The sequence below is a fragment of the Mustela erminea genome, chromosome 10, assembly GCF_009829155.1.
Source record: "Mustela erminea isolate mMusErm1 chromosome 10, mMusErm1.Pri, whole genome shotgun sequence".
Lineage (NCBI taxonomy): Eukaryota > Metazoa > Chordata > Mammalia > Carnivora > Mustelidae > Mustela > Mustela erminea.
This window is the reverse complement of record NC_045623.1, coordinates 52,221,015-52,240,259: the sequence shown is the minus strand read 5'-3', so window position 1 is coordinate 52,240,259 and position 19,245 is coordinate 52,221,015. Positions and strand designations below refer to the sequence as shown.

Sequence of the window (19,245 nt, the reverse complement as noted above, 5' to 3'; positions counted from 1 at the left end):
TACCTTTGGACCAAATCCTCCTCTGATTGCTTGCTTGTTTGTTTCAGTGAACAATAAGGTAAGCTATGAACTGGGGTTAAAGGAGGATACAATCTTTGACAATATTGAAGAGCTCTGAAATCGTCTCAGTTGAAAAGCAACTTCTCAAGGAAAAGTAATACGGTTGTCTGGCAGTATTCTGTCCCCGTTTCAGGTATTTGTCATGAATTTAAAGTGAGACAATCAGCCAGCTTGTGATTTCTTCCAAACAAAGCTCAGTGCAGTAGCAGAAAAGGCAGAAAGTTGGCTTCACCCCAGGTTAAGTTCGGTTGGGTGAATGTGGCGAAAGGAAAGAGGACAAATTTGCCGAGTGATATTTGCAAGAAACTATTTATAATGGTGGAGTGTTAATCATGACTCTCAGCTTAGTAATGAAGGAAAGATAGATGAATGAAGGTAGACACAGCATATCAGCCATACCAGGAGCTGCTCCAGGGAGTTCTAGGGTACTGACATAAGAGACTGTAAGTTTAGGCGCTGGTGGTCATCAGGGGTATAGTTGCAATTGAGATTTCAGAGTTGGTACAGATAATTGTGATGACAGTTTCAGCAGGGTTTTGGGAGTGAGTTACTGAAATGAAATAGAGAAAGAGATTGGTTCTGCATGAGGATTGGTGATGTTCAATTCAGATGAAATGTGTAAAGCACTAGCATATTATTTTGGAAAGAGCTGGAGATACAAAGGTAAACAAGATTCAGTCCCTGCTTCAAGGAGCTCACAGTAAAATATAGAACATGCTCTAGAAGGAATCCCTACACGGAAGGAAGGATACCTAACTCAATCAATGATCAGATCAGCAGGCTTAGAGAACAACATTTGCCAAGACCTGATCGCAAGATAAAGCATGATACCTTTAGGAACTGCAGGGTTAGGTTTTCCTTGTGAATGAGGGTGTAGGGAAAGAAAAGGGTCCCTTGAGAGTTGTTTTGTATCCTATGGTAAAGACATCTGGAATTTATATCCTTTGGATAGCGGGAAAACTTTGTTTCAAGCAAGAGTGGACATAGTGTTTGCAGTGTAGAGACAGGGCAGAGGAAGGAAGGGGATGTGGTTTTTTGGAGAAGGCTAGAAAGAAGACCGGTTTGAATTATGAGATAAGTGTGTATGTGTTACACAATTTTCCCTCTCAAATTTAGATTCAGACAAAATCATCCAACCTTATAATCTCTGTGCAAGAGTGGATAGTACATTAAAATGGAAATCGTGTAATCAGAATTGCTTCCCTTACCTAATTGTTAACGTGTTACGGGGTTCACCCCAGGAAATACACAACACCAGAATGTAATCTCTGTGAGGGCTTGTTTTGTTCACTGCTGTTTCTCCAGTGCCTGGTACAAAATAGATGCTTAATAAATACTGATGGAATACATGTGTTGAATGAATTAAAGTCTCTCTTGAGCATTTGATCTCTTCCTTTGGCACTTTCATCTTAAAGTTGCCTTGCCCAAGTAGCACCATGCTAGATATGAACCACTTAGCATTATTCTCTGGGATACACCTTTTGATCTTTATTCATCATCTAACAAACCTTCAAGATGAGGCTCTTGCCTTCCCTGTATATATTAGTCATAAAATTTGGGGCACAGTGATTTTCTTCTTTATGCCTAAATCCCCTTGTCTGTAAGGTAGGGATAATAGCTAATATTCATTGAGCATTGAGCACAAGCACTTAAAACCTGTCAGTGCTCTAAGCATTTAAATACTTGAATATAGTTAATCCTCATTAATGAGCCACTGTCATTCACCTATTACAGACAAGGAACCCAAACGATGATTTTATAGCACGTAGTCAACAAAACCCTGAGCTGAACTCTGTCTAGCTCCTGAAACTGTGCTCTTAATCACCCTGCTTACTACTTGTCCAATAATCATGCTTACTTCATTGGATAGGTGTCAAGATTCAGTAAGAATAATTTAGTAAAGGCACCTTGAAAAGTGCTTTGTTTTAGTAAGTGACCAAAAGAAGTTAGCTTTTGTTGTTGTTATTGGTTTGTTCTTACTAATTTTATCTTCTTAGGGAGCTATTTGATCATCTGTTAGAAGAGTCACTCTCTCCTTCTGGAAATTAGATTATTTCATTTTAGATCTAATTAGAGAGAAAAATTCACTCCTTGTATGATGCTGACTTACATCTACCTTCCTGCAACTTTCCTCACTGATTCTAATTCGGAACTGGGGCTAAAGATAGGAGAAATCCAGCTCCTCTCTGTACAACACCCCTCAGATACTCAGAAGGGCATCTTTTATGCCTACATCTTCTGTTCTCCAGTCTAAACAGTTTGTATCATTTCTGCCATTTCTCCTATGGCTTATTCCGAATACACTCTGCTTTGTTGAAGATACCTTTACACTTGGACACCTAGAGGGGAACAGAATACTGTAGTCCTTCTGTGGGCTCATGGTTGTATATGAAGCAGGATACTGACAGAAACGATCTTGGAACAGCCCTCCACATTCTGAGTCATATACCCAGAGATCACTGTAGTGTCTTCGCATGGGGCAGGTAGTATTTCTTGACTAAATGAATGTACCTATAAAGTCAAGAGCTTACTCTTGACTTAAATCCACAATTTCCTTCACATTTACTTCTGCTTCTAATTTACATGTGTATAATTGGTTTGGGAGACATATGGCAGGATTTTATATTTGTCCCTATTAAACTTCACATGATTAGAGCTATCCAGTCTTCTAACATTTTCAGATCATTTTGAACACTAATTCAATCATTTCATATATTGTCTCTCCCTCTCAACATCATGTCATCTGTAGATTTTCTTCCTGTGTGCCATCAATATACTCATCTGAGTATTTAAATGGAATATATTACATTCATATTCATATTAAAATATTCATTAAACTTTATGGCTGAAAGTGTTTCAATTAATTATAAATTAATCACATTTTCTCAGCAGTGCATCTTATTATTAATTGTTAAGAATACCTGTTTATTTATTCATTTGATAATTCCTAGAATATAAATATACTTTCTTAAATGTTAACTGTTTGCAGTAATTAAATTAAAAATAAAGCTTTAAAACATGCACATTTTAGTGGGAATGACATCTGAAATAAAATTGGGAAACATAAACTAACATAAAGTGGAAATAATCTTTGCGACTGTGGAGCTAAACTTTTCATCTCCCAAGAAATTAACTAAAGAAGTTAAATGGTCTCAAGGCATGTAGGACAGAACAATTGAGAGAATGAACAAGCAGGCTCATCATTAGAGCAGAACAATTTTAATCATCCAATTTTGTGTATCAGAAAGGGTTTCAGCTGTGCACTATGAAATGCATGAATGGAAATTTTCCCAGTTATGAGAGCTAAAGGGCTGTAGTACACCAAGCGTATTATTAAATAAAAAATGTAAAGAGAAATGGGAGAAAGTTTCTCAGAATGTCATCTTGGTTCCTTGGCAAATTGCAAACTCTAAAGATTATCAAAGAAGGCAAACATAAAAAAATAGTAATTTTACGCAATGATCTCAAAATTAAGAAAAAATGTAGTAACTGAAATATGTCAATGAAATATAATAATTGTATCACTATGGTTAGAAAATATAATTTTTCAGAATTGCATTTGGTATTTTACATTGGTTGATTTGAGAAAAAGCCTTTTATTTATCTGCATTTTGAAACAGATTCTATCCTACTGCCTTCGAGTTCTGCACAGTGTCTGGCATAACAAGTTATTATTATATCACCAGATCATCTCATCAACATTAAGACACTTAAAATTTATATTTTAAAATTAAAATTTAATTTTTTTTTAAATTTGTGTTTAGGTAGGCTCCACGCTCAGTGTGGAGCCCAGTGTGGGGCTTGAACTCATGACCCTGAGATCAAGACCTGAGTTGAGATCAAGAGTCAGATGCCCAACAGACCCAGGCACCCAGGGACCCCCTAAAGTCTTTTTCTAAAATTTTAAAGATTCTTAATTTAATTTTGACAAAATTAAATAAGTGACAAATGTTATACTTTTCAGTTTATATTTCTCTTAACCTCTCAGAAGAAAAAAATTAATAGATGTTTAAGTACAGTCAAACTATTATGTAAATTAGTGGAATAAAAGTAACACATGCAACAGCCTAAAATTGTGTGTACATGACAGGAGTTATTGTAATTTGTTGCAGTCATGCGAAATATATGTTCCATTTATGTTAATACTGATATAATCATTTTCTTAGCTCGTTTTAACTAATCAAATTAAGGTCACTTCAAAAAGAATTCTAAAGTGGTTTAGGTGAGTATAAATGTGGAAGACTAAAATGTTCTCTAATATTTTTTATTATTTAAATGTGGTGCCTATATTCTATAGAAAATTTGGAAATTATAGAAAAAATGTGAAGAAGGAAAATATAGTTATTCATAAGCCCACCATTGATATTTTTTAAATTAACATTTTTATCTAGTTTCTTCTGATATTTTTCTAACTTTTAAAAAAAGTGAAAACATATAAAGGTATACCTGCTAAGCAAAATAAGTTGATCAGAGAAAGATAATTTCCATAGGATCTCATTGATATGTGGATTTTAAGAAGCAAAACAGAGGATCATGGAGGAAGAGAGGAAAAAAAATTTTTTTAAGGATATTTTTGTAAAATATATAAATATTTCTCCATTTATAAGTATTTATATTTTAAAATGCATCTTTTATAAGGCTATAAAATATAAAATTTTAAAGAAATATATCAAACTCCTACTAAGCAAAATGAATACATTAACTAATTTTTATATTTGAGTTTAATCTTTTTTTGAAATAAATAAAACACTGTAGATCAAATGGAAGTCTTTTATGCTGTCCGTCCTAATCTTGTTCCCATCACAGCACAATCACAACTTTGAATTTGATGTGCTTCTAAGCCATATATTCCTATTTTAACTGCATGTATATACACACACACATATATATACATATCACTATTTTGTAATTTATAGAAATCAGTTTGTGCTGTATGAATTTTTATACCTATTTTATTCAATGTGTCCACAAGATTTATCCATCAGCATACTTAAAAATATAGATTATTCACTTTTATTGTTGTGTTCTATACCAGCATATGATTTTATCATAATTTGCTTATCTGTTCCCTTAGGCCATTGTGTACTTAGAATGTGACCTACTTCTCACAGTGAAATTTTTCTACCATAATATTTTTCTATATTTCAGAGTATCTCAATAAGGATAGTTGCCTGAAAGCAAATATGAATATTTTTGAGACTTAAAAACATATTTGAAAATGTTTTTCTTAGAAGAGTATGCTAATCTGTAATCCTCAAAGCACTTTATATGAGTGCCCAACTCACACACTTTCACCAGATTTGAATACCCGAAGCCATTTTGAGTAAATCCATTCATTTTTAATGGAAACAATTGACATTGCTATGAAATTAATTACAGATGGTCCCTGACTTACAAAGTTTCAACATACAATTTTTCAACTTCATAACAGTACAAAAATGGTACACATTCAGTAGAAACTGGACTTGAGATTTTGAATTTTGATCATACCACTAGCAATATGCAGGGGGATGATCTCTTGCCATGCTGGGCAGTGACAGTGACCTGCAGCTCCCAGTCACTGAGGGGATCACCGGGGTAAGCAACCTGATACATTTACAACCATTCTGTGTCTTGCTTTCAATATGGTATTCAATAGAGACATTTAGCACTTTATTATAAAATAGGCTTTGTGTTAGATGGCTTTGCCCAACTGTAGGCTAATGTAAGTGTTCTGAGCATGTTTAAGGTAGGCTAGGCTAAGCTGTGATTCTCAATAGATTAGGTGCTTTAAATGCATTTTTGAAATATATTTTCAAATTATGATGGGTTTATAAGGATGTAACCCCATTATAAATCTAGGCAGATCTGTAGTATGAAAAAGGACAATTTATGTATAAGGTTGGGTGGTGTAAGTCATTTAGTTTAGTTCAAAGATCCACTTAAGATTGTTTATTGATCGTGAAATGCCATTTCATCATCTTCACGTTATGGATTTTGTTTCAGCAAGGTCATGTATTGATCTAATCAATTTATTTTCTCTCTGCTATTATTAGGAACTGGCTGAAATTCCTTCTGTGGCACATTTTATTATAACATCCAGTAATAAAAATATTATCTTTTTTTTTAATCTAGCATATGCTTTACTTTCTTTATTGGGCATCTGTGATCACCAGCGTTCTTCGTTATTTCAGAATTTCAGTTTTAAGCTGTAACATGATGTCATCTTTGGAGCCAGAAGACCTGAGGAACTATCCCAGCTGTAGTTATGCAACTCTCATAAAATCATTCTCATTTCCCCCAGGAAATTATTATCAGATTCTTCACCCATAAAGTAGGACTATTATTACCTTATGGTGTTATTAAACAAATTAAATGAGAACCTTTGAAATAAAGTAGATATAGAGGTTAGCGTTAGTTATCCCTTTCAAGTAGTCATAGAAGTCTAGGATTCCCAGTAGAACCCACTGTGAGAGCTATTTCACAGGTATAATTGGTCAGCTCTATCTGCCACCTCTGACACAGCTAAGGGAGCACATTATACAGTGCATGAGAGCCAACCCAAATTTTTAGAGACCACACAAGGACTTTTGTTTCCACAGCATCCTCCCCTGCCCACACACCAACATTTCCTACTGCCCAGAGCTTCAAGTCTGGCATTGCCTGGAACCACCCCAGAAATCTTGAAATCTTAAACTCTTAAATTCTGCTCTCAGAATTTTTCACACTCCTACTTCTCTCAATCCTTTCTTCGACTACACTGCTCGCTGACCTCATGCAAACCTGAAATCTCTTGCTTCTTCTGTTTTTTCCTAGCCTATCAGTCCTGCACCTGGTCCCCAAAAAACTTTAAATAATTACCATTGATAGAGCTCTTTTGATTGCCCTTAACTTGCTCTTTGAGTCTTCTCAAACTATACTAGTATGCACCATTCTCCCCAAGTGCTCTATATATACAAAAGTCTTGACCTCTCCTGCTCAACAGATTACCTTCCTCTCTACTTCATCAAGAAACATTGAGACTTTCAGACCTGCCCTCTCTCTACTTCTTCTCTTCCCCGCATCAAGCTCACCTACAATCATCCTTAACATCTTCCCTTAAGTCTCAGTGAAAGAGGTGTCCTACTTCTGTTCAAGGTCTGCTCCTTTTCCTGTGTTATCGATTTCATCTTATTTGTCACCTCTTAGAATTTACTCCATTAATTTTATAGCGTTTTATCTGTCTTTCATCTGGCCCTCTTTGCTAGTGTCTTCTTACCAGCTTGACTTCCTTGATTTCATCCTAGTCCCTCGATTTCTATCGCTAAGGTTATCAGTATATTGCTGTTTCCAAAATTGAGTGGGCATCTTCAGTCTCTTAATTCACTGGACGCCTCTGCTGTAAATGATGCTCTTATACACTTCCTTATTCTTAATACAACACTATTCATTGGACTTTAGTAACCCCTTACTCTCCTGGACTCTATTCCTTCTTGCCTTCTGAGTTTGCTCTTCCTGTTTTTAGCTCTCAAACGTTAGTGTTCCCCAGGGTTCCTCCCTCAGCACCTCTGATTCCTCCCCATTCCTCCATAGGAAACTTGTCCTCATGTGTTTCGACTCCCAAAAGATGCCTAAGTTGTATCCTCAGCTGGGACCTATTCCCTTAGCTTCAGATTTTAATAGTTAACCAATTCCTGGTCATCTTCACCGGTGTCCCATAGGGACCTAAAGCTAAATCATGGTCAAAACTGAATTCAGTCTCTCCCATATATCAGTTTCTATCTCAATATCCTGCATCTCCATTGGCGGCACCACAGGTGCTGGGAAATTGGGGGATACTCATGACCCCCACTTTCACCCCATATCAAAGCACAAAGTCCTACTGTTTTCATCTTCTAAATGTTTCCTTAATTCGACTTCTCTTTATTACTCATTATCTCTTTCATTACTAGCCCCATTAAGTTTCCCAGTGTTTTTTTTTTCCTTTTCTTTTTCCCACCAGGACAGATATACATAAAACACCAATCTGCCACAATCACTTCCTATTAAAAATAGCATAGTGATGTTCTTTCACCTGTAAAATAAAGTTCTAGCTCCTTTACAAAATATAAGGACTTCATAGACCCCACCCTCTTTTGTTAGCCTCATTTTCTGCTATTCATTCTATTCCAAACTTAACACACAGTAGAACAAACTGCCTGTTGCCATTCATTCATCATGCTGTTTCTCACCTCTGTTAAAATGTGCTTCCTGTCCTCTCCTCTCTACTCACCAACCCCTTCTCATGAATATGTATGTGGCTCCATGAATACTTATGTGGCTTCCTCATTACTACAGTATGTAGGTCCCCCTTTCTTTATATTTCCATAATAAGATGTATTTACTTTTTCTGTGTTTGCCTTAGAAATAGAACATGAGTTTCTTGAGAGCAGAGGGCATTATGACTCTAGTGTTATGCCTGGAACTGAGGAGATATTTAGTAAGTATTTACTGAATAAAGGGATAACTAAATTATTAAAGTACTTTGTATCCATTCTGGTCATTCTTTTTTTTTTTTTTTTATGATGTCATTGTGTAGCATGGACAGTAATGTTCACCAAATATTCCATGAATTTCTCTTATACTTCACAACCTTTCTTGAACTTAGTTTGCAGCCTTATAAACAGTTCTAGACATGGGACTCTAAGCAGAGATGATATGGGTCACTTCCAGTCTGAGATCTTTAAGAGCAGTGGCTGGTTTTCTATACTCTCTTCTCTGCTTTGACTCTTCTGGAAGTCTTGAGATGGTGGCAACACAACGCTCTGGGGGCAGAAACCCAGGACAATGGACATGTAATAGGAGTGGGAAGTAAGCCATGTGGCGTCAAGCCACTGAGATTTCAGGATTAATTTGTTACCACAGAACAATCGAGGTTATCTTAAATAACGCTCATTGTTCAACATTTATAAATTAATGTCCATCTTATTACAAGCATAAGGTTCTACTGAAGTTACAGTATGAAACTCTTTTTCTAAAGTCTGCACGGTATGTAGGCTTAGGGAAATCTGCACCATGTGACTGATATTTCCCAACTAGCCTGACTGTTCCTAGCCAGCCCTCTGCCTCAAAGCCTCTGCACATCTAAGTGGGCTTCGACCTTGATTGGTTTTCCATTCTTGCCCAGCTTAACATACAGGTAGAGTAGTTCATCTAAGTAAAAGAATATTTTCCTACACAAAAAATCTCCCACACTTATTCATACATGCCTCTGAGTCTATAGCTGAATGCCATGCTCTAACTTTAGATTTTGATCTTGTTGTTTTTTTTTTCTGTTTATTGAGAGATTTTTTTTTTTAACTTTTTAAAATTTAAATTCAGTTAATTAACATATGATGTATTATTTGTTTCAGGGGTACAGGTCTGATTCATCAGTCTTATATAATACCCAGTGCTCATTACAATATTTATCTTCCCCTGTGTCCATCACCCAGGTACCCAATCCCTCCACCCCGCCCCCCAACAACCCTCAGTTTGTTTCCTATGATTAAGAGTCTCTTTCTCTGGTGTCATCTTGTTTCAGTTTTTTCCTCTTTTCCCCTATGATCCTCTACCTTGTTTCTTAAACTCCACAATATCAGTGGGATCATATGAAAATTGTCTTTCTCTGATGAACTTATTTTGCTTAGCATAATACTATCTAGTTCCATCCGCATCATTGCAAATGGCAAGATCTCAATTTTTCCTGATGTCTGTGTAATATTCAATTGCATATATATACATCACACCTTCCTTATCCTTTCATCCTTGTTATAGCTGAAATTTCTCCAAAGAATAGTAACATATTCCATTGCAATTGCAGTCTAAGGGCATCAGAGACTCCCCCCAAAGTAGTCCTGGCAGTCTCTGAAGCCTTCCTAAAGTGTCAAAGATGTGTGCATATAACTTCTGCTAACCGACAATTACCAATATTCTCATCATAACTTAGGAATAATTCCATTCTTTTCCACTATTATTCTATTAAATACACTGGTTTTCCTAACTAGGTCTCAAATATTATTGGACTATGGTTGTATCTTTTTTCAGTGATATATTTTTTTTTTCCATTGAAAGACACAAAACACCTGACTTTAGGTGTGGCTTAATTTCAGCCTAATATGTTATCAGGATCTTTTAACTCAAACAGGCTTTTCCCTGCTTTTCATGCCCAAAGCTCCCAGGGCTGTACCCTTCCAGTTTCTAATCTAGCAGAAAAGAACAAGAGTCTCTGCCCCTGAAGTCTCAGTGAAAGAAATTTTGATTCTTATCTGCTCTGAATGGATCCTGTTCCCATCCTTGAGCCAACCCCTGGGGCCAACTGAATACAACGCACTAATTAGCTTAGGCATTCTCACTTCTCTGAAGTGACAAAAAGGAATGAACTTCAAGGGACACAGGTGGCCTAAAGGAGCCTAAAGGGAAAATTTTTGGAGAGAAATCATAAAAAGTTCATCACAAATCAAGAGGTGATGCTGGTAGCAACGGTTTCCTTTATCCTCTCTATATATTTTGCTGGAATTTAGAGACAGCTTCAATCTAGGGACTTAGAATTTTTCATTATGCCATGTGTGTTATACCTAGATCATATTCTCTCTCTCCTTTCTTTGAACTTCTCTACATTATCCTATTCTCCCATATGCTACCTTCTGTTTCAGTTATTTATATGTATTTGTCTCCTTGATTATATCATCAGCTACCTTAAGGCAGGAACCAGATTTGAAAATTGTGGATCCTGCCTTGTGTCTTTCACATATGAGACATCCCCAGTATTCAACCAATAATAATTTGCCGAGTAAATGAAGGGATAAGAAATGAATGGGTCTAATTCGTACTGTCATCATTTCATGGTAACGTAATCCCTATGCGGAGTATGTGTGTAAGGTTCTACTACACACACATAATAAAAACTGTATGCTAAGTACCGTAGTAAACAATGGGGATGAGGAATAGTAATTAAAAAACAAACATTGCTCTGCCCTTCAAAAGCTTATATTCTAATGAAGACAAATACACTGAGTAATTAGGTTATAATAAATGCTCTAAATGATAATTATAGGGTATTAAGAAAGAGTAATCGATTTTTTAAAAATTTTTTATCCATTATTTTTATTAACATAAAATGTATTATTTGCTTCAGGGGTACATCATCAGGCTTACAAACTTCACTGCACTCACCATAGTACATACCCTCCCCAAGGTCCATAACCCAACCACCCTATCCCTACCCCAACTCCCCCTAGCAAACCTGTTTGTTTCATGAGATTAAGAGTCTCTTATGGTTTGTCTCCCTCCAGATTGTTGTTCTGATTGTTTCCAGATCAGCTCTAGGTTGACTACCTCAGGGACTACCAGTTTTGATGGAGGTCTGTTAAATTTAGGACTGCTTGGAGGATTAATATTAGATTCCCAAATAAAGTTTCCAGATTCAAGAAATTACACTTATATTGTGCTAAGAAAAGACTAATTTTGTTCTCTTTCTCCCTATCTCTCTCCTAGCCTGAAGTTCTGGATCAAATACAAAATTTAAGAGAGTTATGGATGGATAATAATGCATTACAAGTGCTACCTGGGGTATGTAAGTTTTTATTATGACATGTTGTCTAGAATCTATGTTATATATTAGTTATAATTAATAATAATCTTCATTTATAAATCTCAGTGTTTGCCTTTCAATGTTAAACATTTATTTGGTCACCAAGTGTTTTTCATTAGTTGGGTTTTTTTTGTTGGTTTTTTTTTCCCCCACATACCTTCTGTGAGTGATGTAGGTATATATAATGTATGAAAGATTTTTCTTGTTCTCGCAGGATTCCATTATTCATCTCTCCACATACTGAGTTTTAAAAGCTGAGAAATTTATATTGCTATATGGAAAAAGAAAATGCTACATATAAAATCCAAGTCTTATTTTTATAGAATCAAACATAGTCCTATAGGTAACTAGATAATTGTTTCTGCTCATATTGTTAGTGCTCTTCCACAAAATAAAAATCTTTCTCTCAGTTTGGGTAATTTCCAATAGAATACATTTAAATTTTTGAAATTACAAAAAGTTAAAAATAGACCATTAAACTAGAGTCCATTTTTTTCAACTAATAGACAATCTAATAGACAGTAATATCTAATAGACACTAATAGACAGTAATACCTCCCAAGTAGAAGGTTTACCAGTCAACTCATGGAGTGTGAACGTTCCTGCCTTTTCCATTTAGAGAAAGAATGGCTGCATGAAATACTGCCTCTTGCCACTCATAATATACACTCAAATAAGCATGTACATACACACACACACATCAGCCACAGTGTTCCTGGTGGTAAGAGCCAATTCCAAATCCCTTGCATTGGGCTAAGCAGACAGGGCAGCTGGATTTTTAATAACTCTTCAGCCACTGAGATTTAGATGTGTGTTGTCAAAGCCAGTTTAATTCTTTTGACTCGACATTAAAAATTCCTTAAAATGATTGCGAAAGCAACTAGAACAAGAGGTTTTTCTTTTTTGAACAAGCATGAAGCCACATAAAGGAGAAAATCTGGCAAAAGATTAAGGAAGAAAATGCTTTCTTCTCTTATCAAAAGAATACATTTATACTGTCATCATGGATACAAAACAAAACAGCATGCACATCTCTTATATATTGATTTATTTAAAAACTATATATAAATACACCTCTATGAACCAGAAACTAAGCTAATGTTTAGTTACAAAGGGTTACAAAGGTAATATAATCAATGACCTTGAATATATTTATTTGAGGAGCTCACACATAACAGGAAAGATAGATATAGATTCCACTACACATAGTAGAGTCTGATTTGTGCCATATTCAAGGCATGTACAGATCCTGGGGCAATACAGGTAAGACACTTATCGATTCCCTATGCAGAGACAGAGGATCAAAATGTATGTCTAGTTGGAAAAGTCTATACCTGCCTCTTTGACATATTTATTAATTCAAAAACACCTAGATAATGCCTAGCTCATGATAAATGCTAGGTGTTTTACAAATATTTATTCACTGAATCATCATAATGAGCTTATAAAGTAGGGTTTATTACCATCCCCATGTTATGGATAGATGATGATAATTCAAACCAGAACCAGAAGCTGTTGTTCAATATGATGTTCCAGAATGCCACTGCTCTAGAATCAACAGAAGGCAAAATGGGAATTACATTCATCTTACTTTTCATAGTCATGACATTCCCAAAATCCAACCTTGAAAGTCAGCTCAGACCTCAAATTCTTTAGTAAGCTTATTATCTAAATGGAAAAGTGGTGATCAAACTGTCCATGAAACAGATAGTGCTGCCTAACTTGTCTGTTTCAAGAGTAGATTTTCCTTATACACAACTTTAAAAGTAGATTTCTCATTTTATTTTTTTAAGACTTTATTTATTTATTTGACAGACAGAGATCACAAGTAGGCAGAGAGGCAGGTAGAGAGAGAGGGGGAAGCAGGCTCCCCACTGAGCAGAGAGCCCGATACGGGCTCGATCCCAGGATCCTGGGATCATGACCAGAGCTGAAGGCAGAGGCTTTAACCCATTGAGCCACCCAGGTGCCCCATAAAAGTAGATTTCTCATTTTAGATAGTACACTTGAGTTTCATATTTTGCTCTGTTCTTGTGGGAATATCCCCACCTCCTTGCCATAAAGAGGCATAGTTTTCTGAATGTCTATGCTGGCAAATAGTTGCTATGCAAGTACCTAGAAACACATGTCCTTGAAAAGTTAATCTTGAATGCAAGCTTTAGCTATCCCGTGTCTATCAGTTTCACAGAATGATCATTCCTAAATATTTAGTGTCACAAGACACAGGAAAAAAGCAAGTTCATCTTGTTATTACTTCATGTATCATAATATATTAAATTACGTGCAAAATACTTTTGGAGGCCTGAGCTATCATTTTGCTACTCTGTTTTTCATAAATCAGAGAAGCAAGTAGATGATGATGAAAAATTAGTCTTCTACATAGCTGTCTTTTGACTGTCCCTCTAAGATCAGTCAACATGTGACTAAACAACCCATTGAACCTGTGTTTGTTCTTAAACAAACTTCAGTATCTTCTTTTGTTTGTGACGGCTTGCATTCCTTTCATTTGCTGTCTACTGCTCACTTATAGACCCCTTTTTGTCAAGGGGTGTTGGAGCAAGATTCAGTATCCCCCCCCAAGGACTCTGAGACATTGGACTTCAAAAGCCTTTATCACTCCAGATTACTATTGTCCTTATAAGGTGTTTGAAAGTGAGGGTTTAGAAAGACTCAAAAATAAACACCAAAGTGTTATTTTGCTTCTAAAAAGGATGTTTAGAAATTTTACACCAAAATATTGAGTTGTACTGCAGATAACAATGAAGGAGCTTTCAAGGGGTAAAGATATTTTCTCACGATAAAGCAACAAAAAAGAAACACACACACACAAACACATACATCATTCTTTTTTTGCTCGCCAGAAGAGAAGAATGAGCCATGGTAACATAATAGCTCCTTAGGGTGGAAATCTGTAAGTAAAGTGACAGTATCTTTCCAAGTGACTTATTTCCAGGCATGGGAGGAATTCAGAGCTCTGACCAAAGTACTCAGTTCCTACCTTAGCAACCCTTCCTCTACTCCAAGACCCTGCTCACATTCTTTGCCTCCACACGGAGTGAGGGAGCAGGGCTAACGATGTGTGCTGGGTTTATTAGGGAGTTAGAGTTCAGTAACTGACAAGATAATCAACAGACTTTGTAGTCTGTAATCTGGGAAAAGTGAGCTTGAATTTTAGCTCCACCCCTTATTGATGGGATAACCTTGGAAAGTTACTTGTAATAGATGCTGGTATGCATCATCCTCCTGGAATGAAGAACTGACTCTATTTCTGAAGCTTCTGGGAATGCTACTTGCAGCTCTCCAGCCTCCTCAGGAGTTCCTCCAGCTGAAGAGAACTTCCCTACCCAGGGTCACATTCCTATTCCCTAAGACTTCCACCCAGTGATAAAGGTCTGGCTCCTCACCTTTCCTCAGGACAACTGCAAGGCAATCCCAATTTCGTGAGTCTTAAAGGGCCAGCTGCAGACTTCTCAAGACATCATCTCAGTTTCTTCATCTGCCAATCGTGCTTCCTTTCTCCCCTATGTCTTTCCCTGGCATTGATCCTAAGAACACTCTTTCATAAGCTTCTCTTTGTCTCTGTTTCTCAGGAACGTGTATGCCATTACTTAATTTACTAAGCTATAATGTGTGTTGAAGTGCAGACTCTGAGTCAGTAGGTCTGGAACAGGTCTGAGATTCTACATTCCTGACAGGCATGTAGGTGGTGCCAACGCTTCTGGTCTGCAAAACACATTCTCAGTAGCAAGGATATGAAGTCTTAAATCAAATAATATATATAAAGTGCTTAGCAAAGGTTGTGCTTGTGTGTGTAGTGCAAGTGCAAAGGTTGTGCTTGTGTGTGTAGTAAGTTTATTTATTTATATTGTCAAATAATTACAGACAATATATTAAAGCATACACAGTAGATTAGATGAACAGATAACCCAGTGAACACAGATATGTGTAGGGCATTTGTTTGCAAAATATGCCCTGAAAGAAAATGAAAATGAGGACTTTCATCTTGTTCTGACTCCTGTCCCAGCTAAGCAGCCCCTGTTACTCCTGTTACCGTATCGTACCATATGAGCTTGTTCCTCCCTGTCCTCAGTAATTGGTTGCTCATCCATTTCCCCCACTTCTAAATTTTTCTTGAGCCTCCCCTTTTCATTCTCACTTCTGCTGCCTTAGTTCAGGTCCTTCTCATGTCCACAGCTACATGTTTCCGGATTCTTGAGATGGGTCTCTGCCACTCCCCAAAAGAATCTTTCTTCCACAGTTCCCTGATGCTGATATTTTAGAGCACAAATCTGATTGTGTCATTCTCCATCGTAAAAACCTTGAACAGCTTTCCTTGCCTGTACGGTAGAATTGACATCTTCTTACATAACATGTAAGGACATTTAATGCCTGGCTTCTTAGAGTCCTACAAATTGAATTTCCCACTCTTCAGCAAACATGCCATGATTTTTCACATTTGCTGTGAACTTACATATTGTTTTCTCTTCCAGGTATAGGTTCCCCTTTTTTCTTTCTTTTTTTTTTTTTTTTTTTTTTAGATTACTTATTTAGTTAATTAGTTATTTGAAGGGGGGCAGCAGGGAGAGAGAGAGAGAGAGAGCGCGCACACAAGTAGGCAGAGCAGCAGGCAGAGGAAGAGGGAACAGCAGGCTCTCTCCCCTGAGCAGGGAGCCCGATATGGGCCTAGATCCCAGGACCCTGGGATCATGACCTGAGCCAAAGACAGCGGCTTAACTGATTGAGCTACCCAGGCACCCCAGGTTCTCCTTTTCTTGACAAGATTTTTCTTTTTTCTTTTTTCTTTTTTAAGATTTTATTTATTTATTTGACAGAGAGATCACAAGTGGCAGAGAGGCAGGCAGAGAGAGAGGAGGAAGCAGGCTCCCCACTGAGCAGAGAGCCCGATGCGTGGCTAGATTCCAGGACGCTGGGATCATGACCTGAGCCAAAGGCAGAGGTTTTAACCCACTGAGGCCACCCAGGCACCCCCTTGACAAGATTTTTCTTCTAGGCATTTTGCAGCCCTGTGTGTCCATGGCATTCTCCACATGCTTTGTTTTCTTTTATATATTATAGGGTATTATACTTAGTTTATTTGACAGTTTCCTTCACTACTTTGAGCTCCGTAGGATAAAGACTTTTGTCTGTATCACAAGTCTGTTCTCATACTTAGTTGACTTATTCATGATTGTTCTCCATGCGTAACACAAGCCCTGACACATAGTAGACCCTCAAAAAGAACTGGTGAATGAACAAAATATTGAATCTCTTTAGTAGGATAAAGTCCAAATCATGATTTAAAACCTTTCTTATGCGTTTGAAATTTTAAGAATCAACATGTCAACATATGTTGTTTTGATGGTAATCCATCTTTATTTATTTATTTATTCTTCTGCAGCTTTGAGATTATTCTGTTGAGATACCACATAATTCACCCATTTAAAACATACAGTTCAGTGGCTTTTAGTGTACTAACATTGTCTAGCCATCACCACAGTCTTATTATAGAGCAGTTCCATTATCTCCAGAAGAAACCCTGAAGCCATTGACAATCACTTCCATGTCCCCTTTCCCACAATGTCCAGCAACCCTGATCTACTTTCTTACTCTATAGATTTGCCTGTTCTGGACATTTCATGTACATAGAATCACACAACAGGTGTTTTTGCTATTGGCATCTTTGACCACTATGTTTTCAAAGCTCATCCATTTTGTAGCATATATTTGCATTTATTGCAAAATAATATTAAAACATGTAGATCTACCACATTCTGTTTATCCATTCACCAATCGATGGGCATTTGGTTGTTTCCGTTTTCTGGCTGTTGTGAATAATTCCGCTTCAAACATTTACATTTTTTTGTGAACATATAATGTGTTCTTGAGGATATGCCGAGGGATTTCTCAGTCATATGCTAACTCTCTGCTTAACGTTTAGAGGTACTAGCAAACTGTTTTTCAAAGCGGCTGTACAATCTGAATTCCTGCTAGTAGCGTATGAGGATTGCAATTTCTCCATGTTCTTGCCAATGCTTGTTGTAGTTGCTTTTAAAATTAATTTTACAGTGTTGTGGTTTTTATAACTTTCAAATGTCTTATGAAAGTTTCTCAACTAATCCTGAGTTTATGCAATGTTATCAAGTCTATAGGGAAGTTAAAGATGTTGGTATACCTGGATATGTCAAAAAACAGAATAGAAACGGTTGACATGGACATTTCTGGATGTGAAGCCCTTGAGGACCTCTTACTGTCATCCAACATGTTGCAACAGTTGCCTGACTCTATAGGTGAGAATATTCTATTATGTGATAAATGTTAATATAAAATATATCATTTGCTTTTTTTATCATAGTCCTCGTTTATTAGTAGATATAGAGAATATACTGTTAGCCTGACTGATATTAATAAATTATCAAGTTCATTATTCAAGATGTAATAATAGTATTTTACCAATATTTTGAAATGAAATGGTAACACTAGTTGTCAAATTCAAGAAGGCTCTCTCATTAAAAGATCTTACCAAATTAACATATTTTTAAAATTCATATTTTTTAAGTTGTAAAATGTTATTGTAAAAAGTGTATTTCTTAGACTTAGAGTAATTTGATAACCATGTATGTCTCCTTTTATCACCATAGAATTAGCTTCTATTCACAGAGTGTTGCCATACGCTATTTTCAATACTATCATAATACTGCTGTAATCTAGAAATAACATAAAGATGCATAATAAATATAAAATCTCTTTGTGATTCTATTATTAAAACAGATACATTGTCTTTTATATGCTGTTAAGATTCATGACAGTAGAGAATTTGTGTGTTACATATGTCAAGCACACAATCCATTTTTGTTACAAATTTTTATATGAGTAAAATAACTAAAGACTCCTTCTAATTTAACAATGAGCAAATATTTTTGTATGGACATCTTACTATTATTCATGAGAGGACTCAGGAGGGTAATCAGCCAATTATTTAACTTCAGAAATTAGTTTTTAACACTCTTTGAATTCAATGTGTCATATATTCTGGAACTTATTAAAGCCTCTGAAAATTAAGTTACAACCTGGGTACTCTGATTGAAAGGGAGCAAGAAAACAAGGCAGTATTTCAAATTTTTTTCAATATTTTATTGTCTCCACTTTCATCATTCTTTCATTGCTGATAGAAAATACTAGTTTTAACAAAGCAGGCTAGGCCTTTTTTCTTTCTAATTGATATATTTTTTTATGTAACCACATAGTTTATAACAGTATTTTTCCAGCTCATTCCATTGTAGCACTTACCTGAGAGCTTTATTGAACACTTCCACATTTCCAATTTCTTTCTCTGAAAATTCTGATTCAGTACATTTGTGATGGGCCCTCTGATTTGTTTTTATTAAAATCTTTGATGAAACTTATAATCAGATGAGGTTAGGAAATACTCTTTTATGTCATAGAAGGTGAGGAAGTATAATGGTTAAAAGTGCATCCTGGGATTAAGAAGACAGAGATGACCTTCTCTGGTTAAGATAACCACTCAAATTACAGGCCTTGAACTCCCACTCAATCACCACTCCATATCTCTTCAAAGACATAATGAGAATAGAAAAATGATTTATATTTGAAGAACA

At 36.2% G+C, this 19,245-nt stretch overlaps 1 protein-coding gene across 10 annotated transcripts in view; it reads left to right on the top strand.

Annotated features, from left to right (window-relative positions):
• The window catches only part of LRRC7 (leucine rich repeat containing 7), a 559,049-nt gene that overhangs the window by 401,556 nt on the left and 138,248 nt on the right, over positions 1 to 19,245 (top strand). For all 10 annotated transcript variants that reach the window (XR_004276033.1, XM_032301472.1, XM_032301475.1 and 7 more), the window contains exons 9-10: positions 11,533 to 11,607; positions 17,772 to 17,916. Coding sequence is in view for 9 of the 10 variants with exons in the window: in XM_032301472.1 (XP_032157363.1) it covers positions 11,533 to 11,607; positions 17,772 to 17,916 (220 nt within the window). In the remaining variant the exon portion in view is untranslated. The remainder of the gene's footprint in view (positions 1 to 11,532; positions 11,608 to 17,771; positions 17,917 to 19,245) is intronic.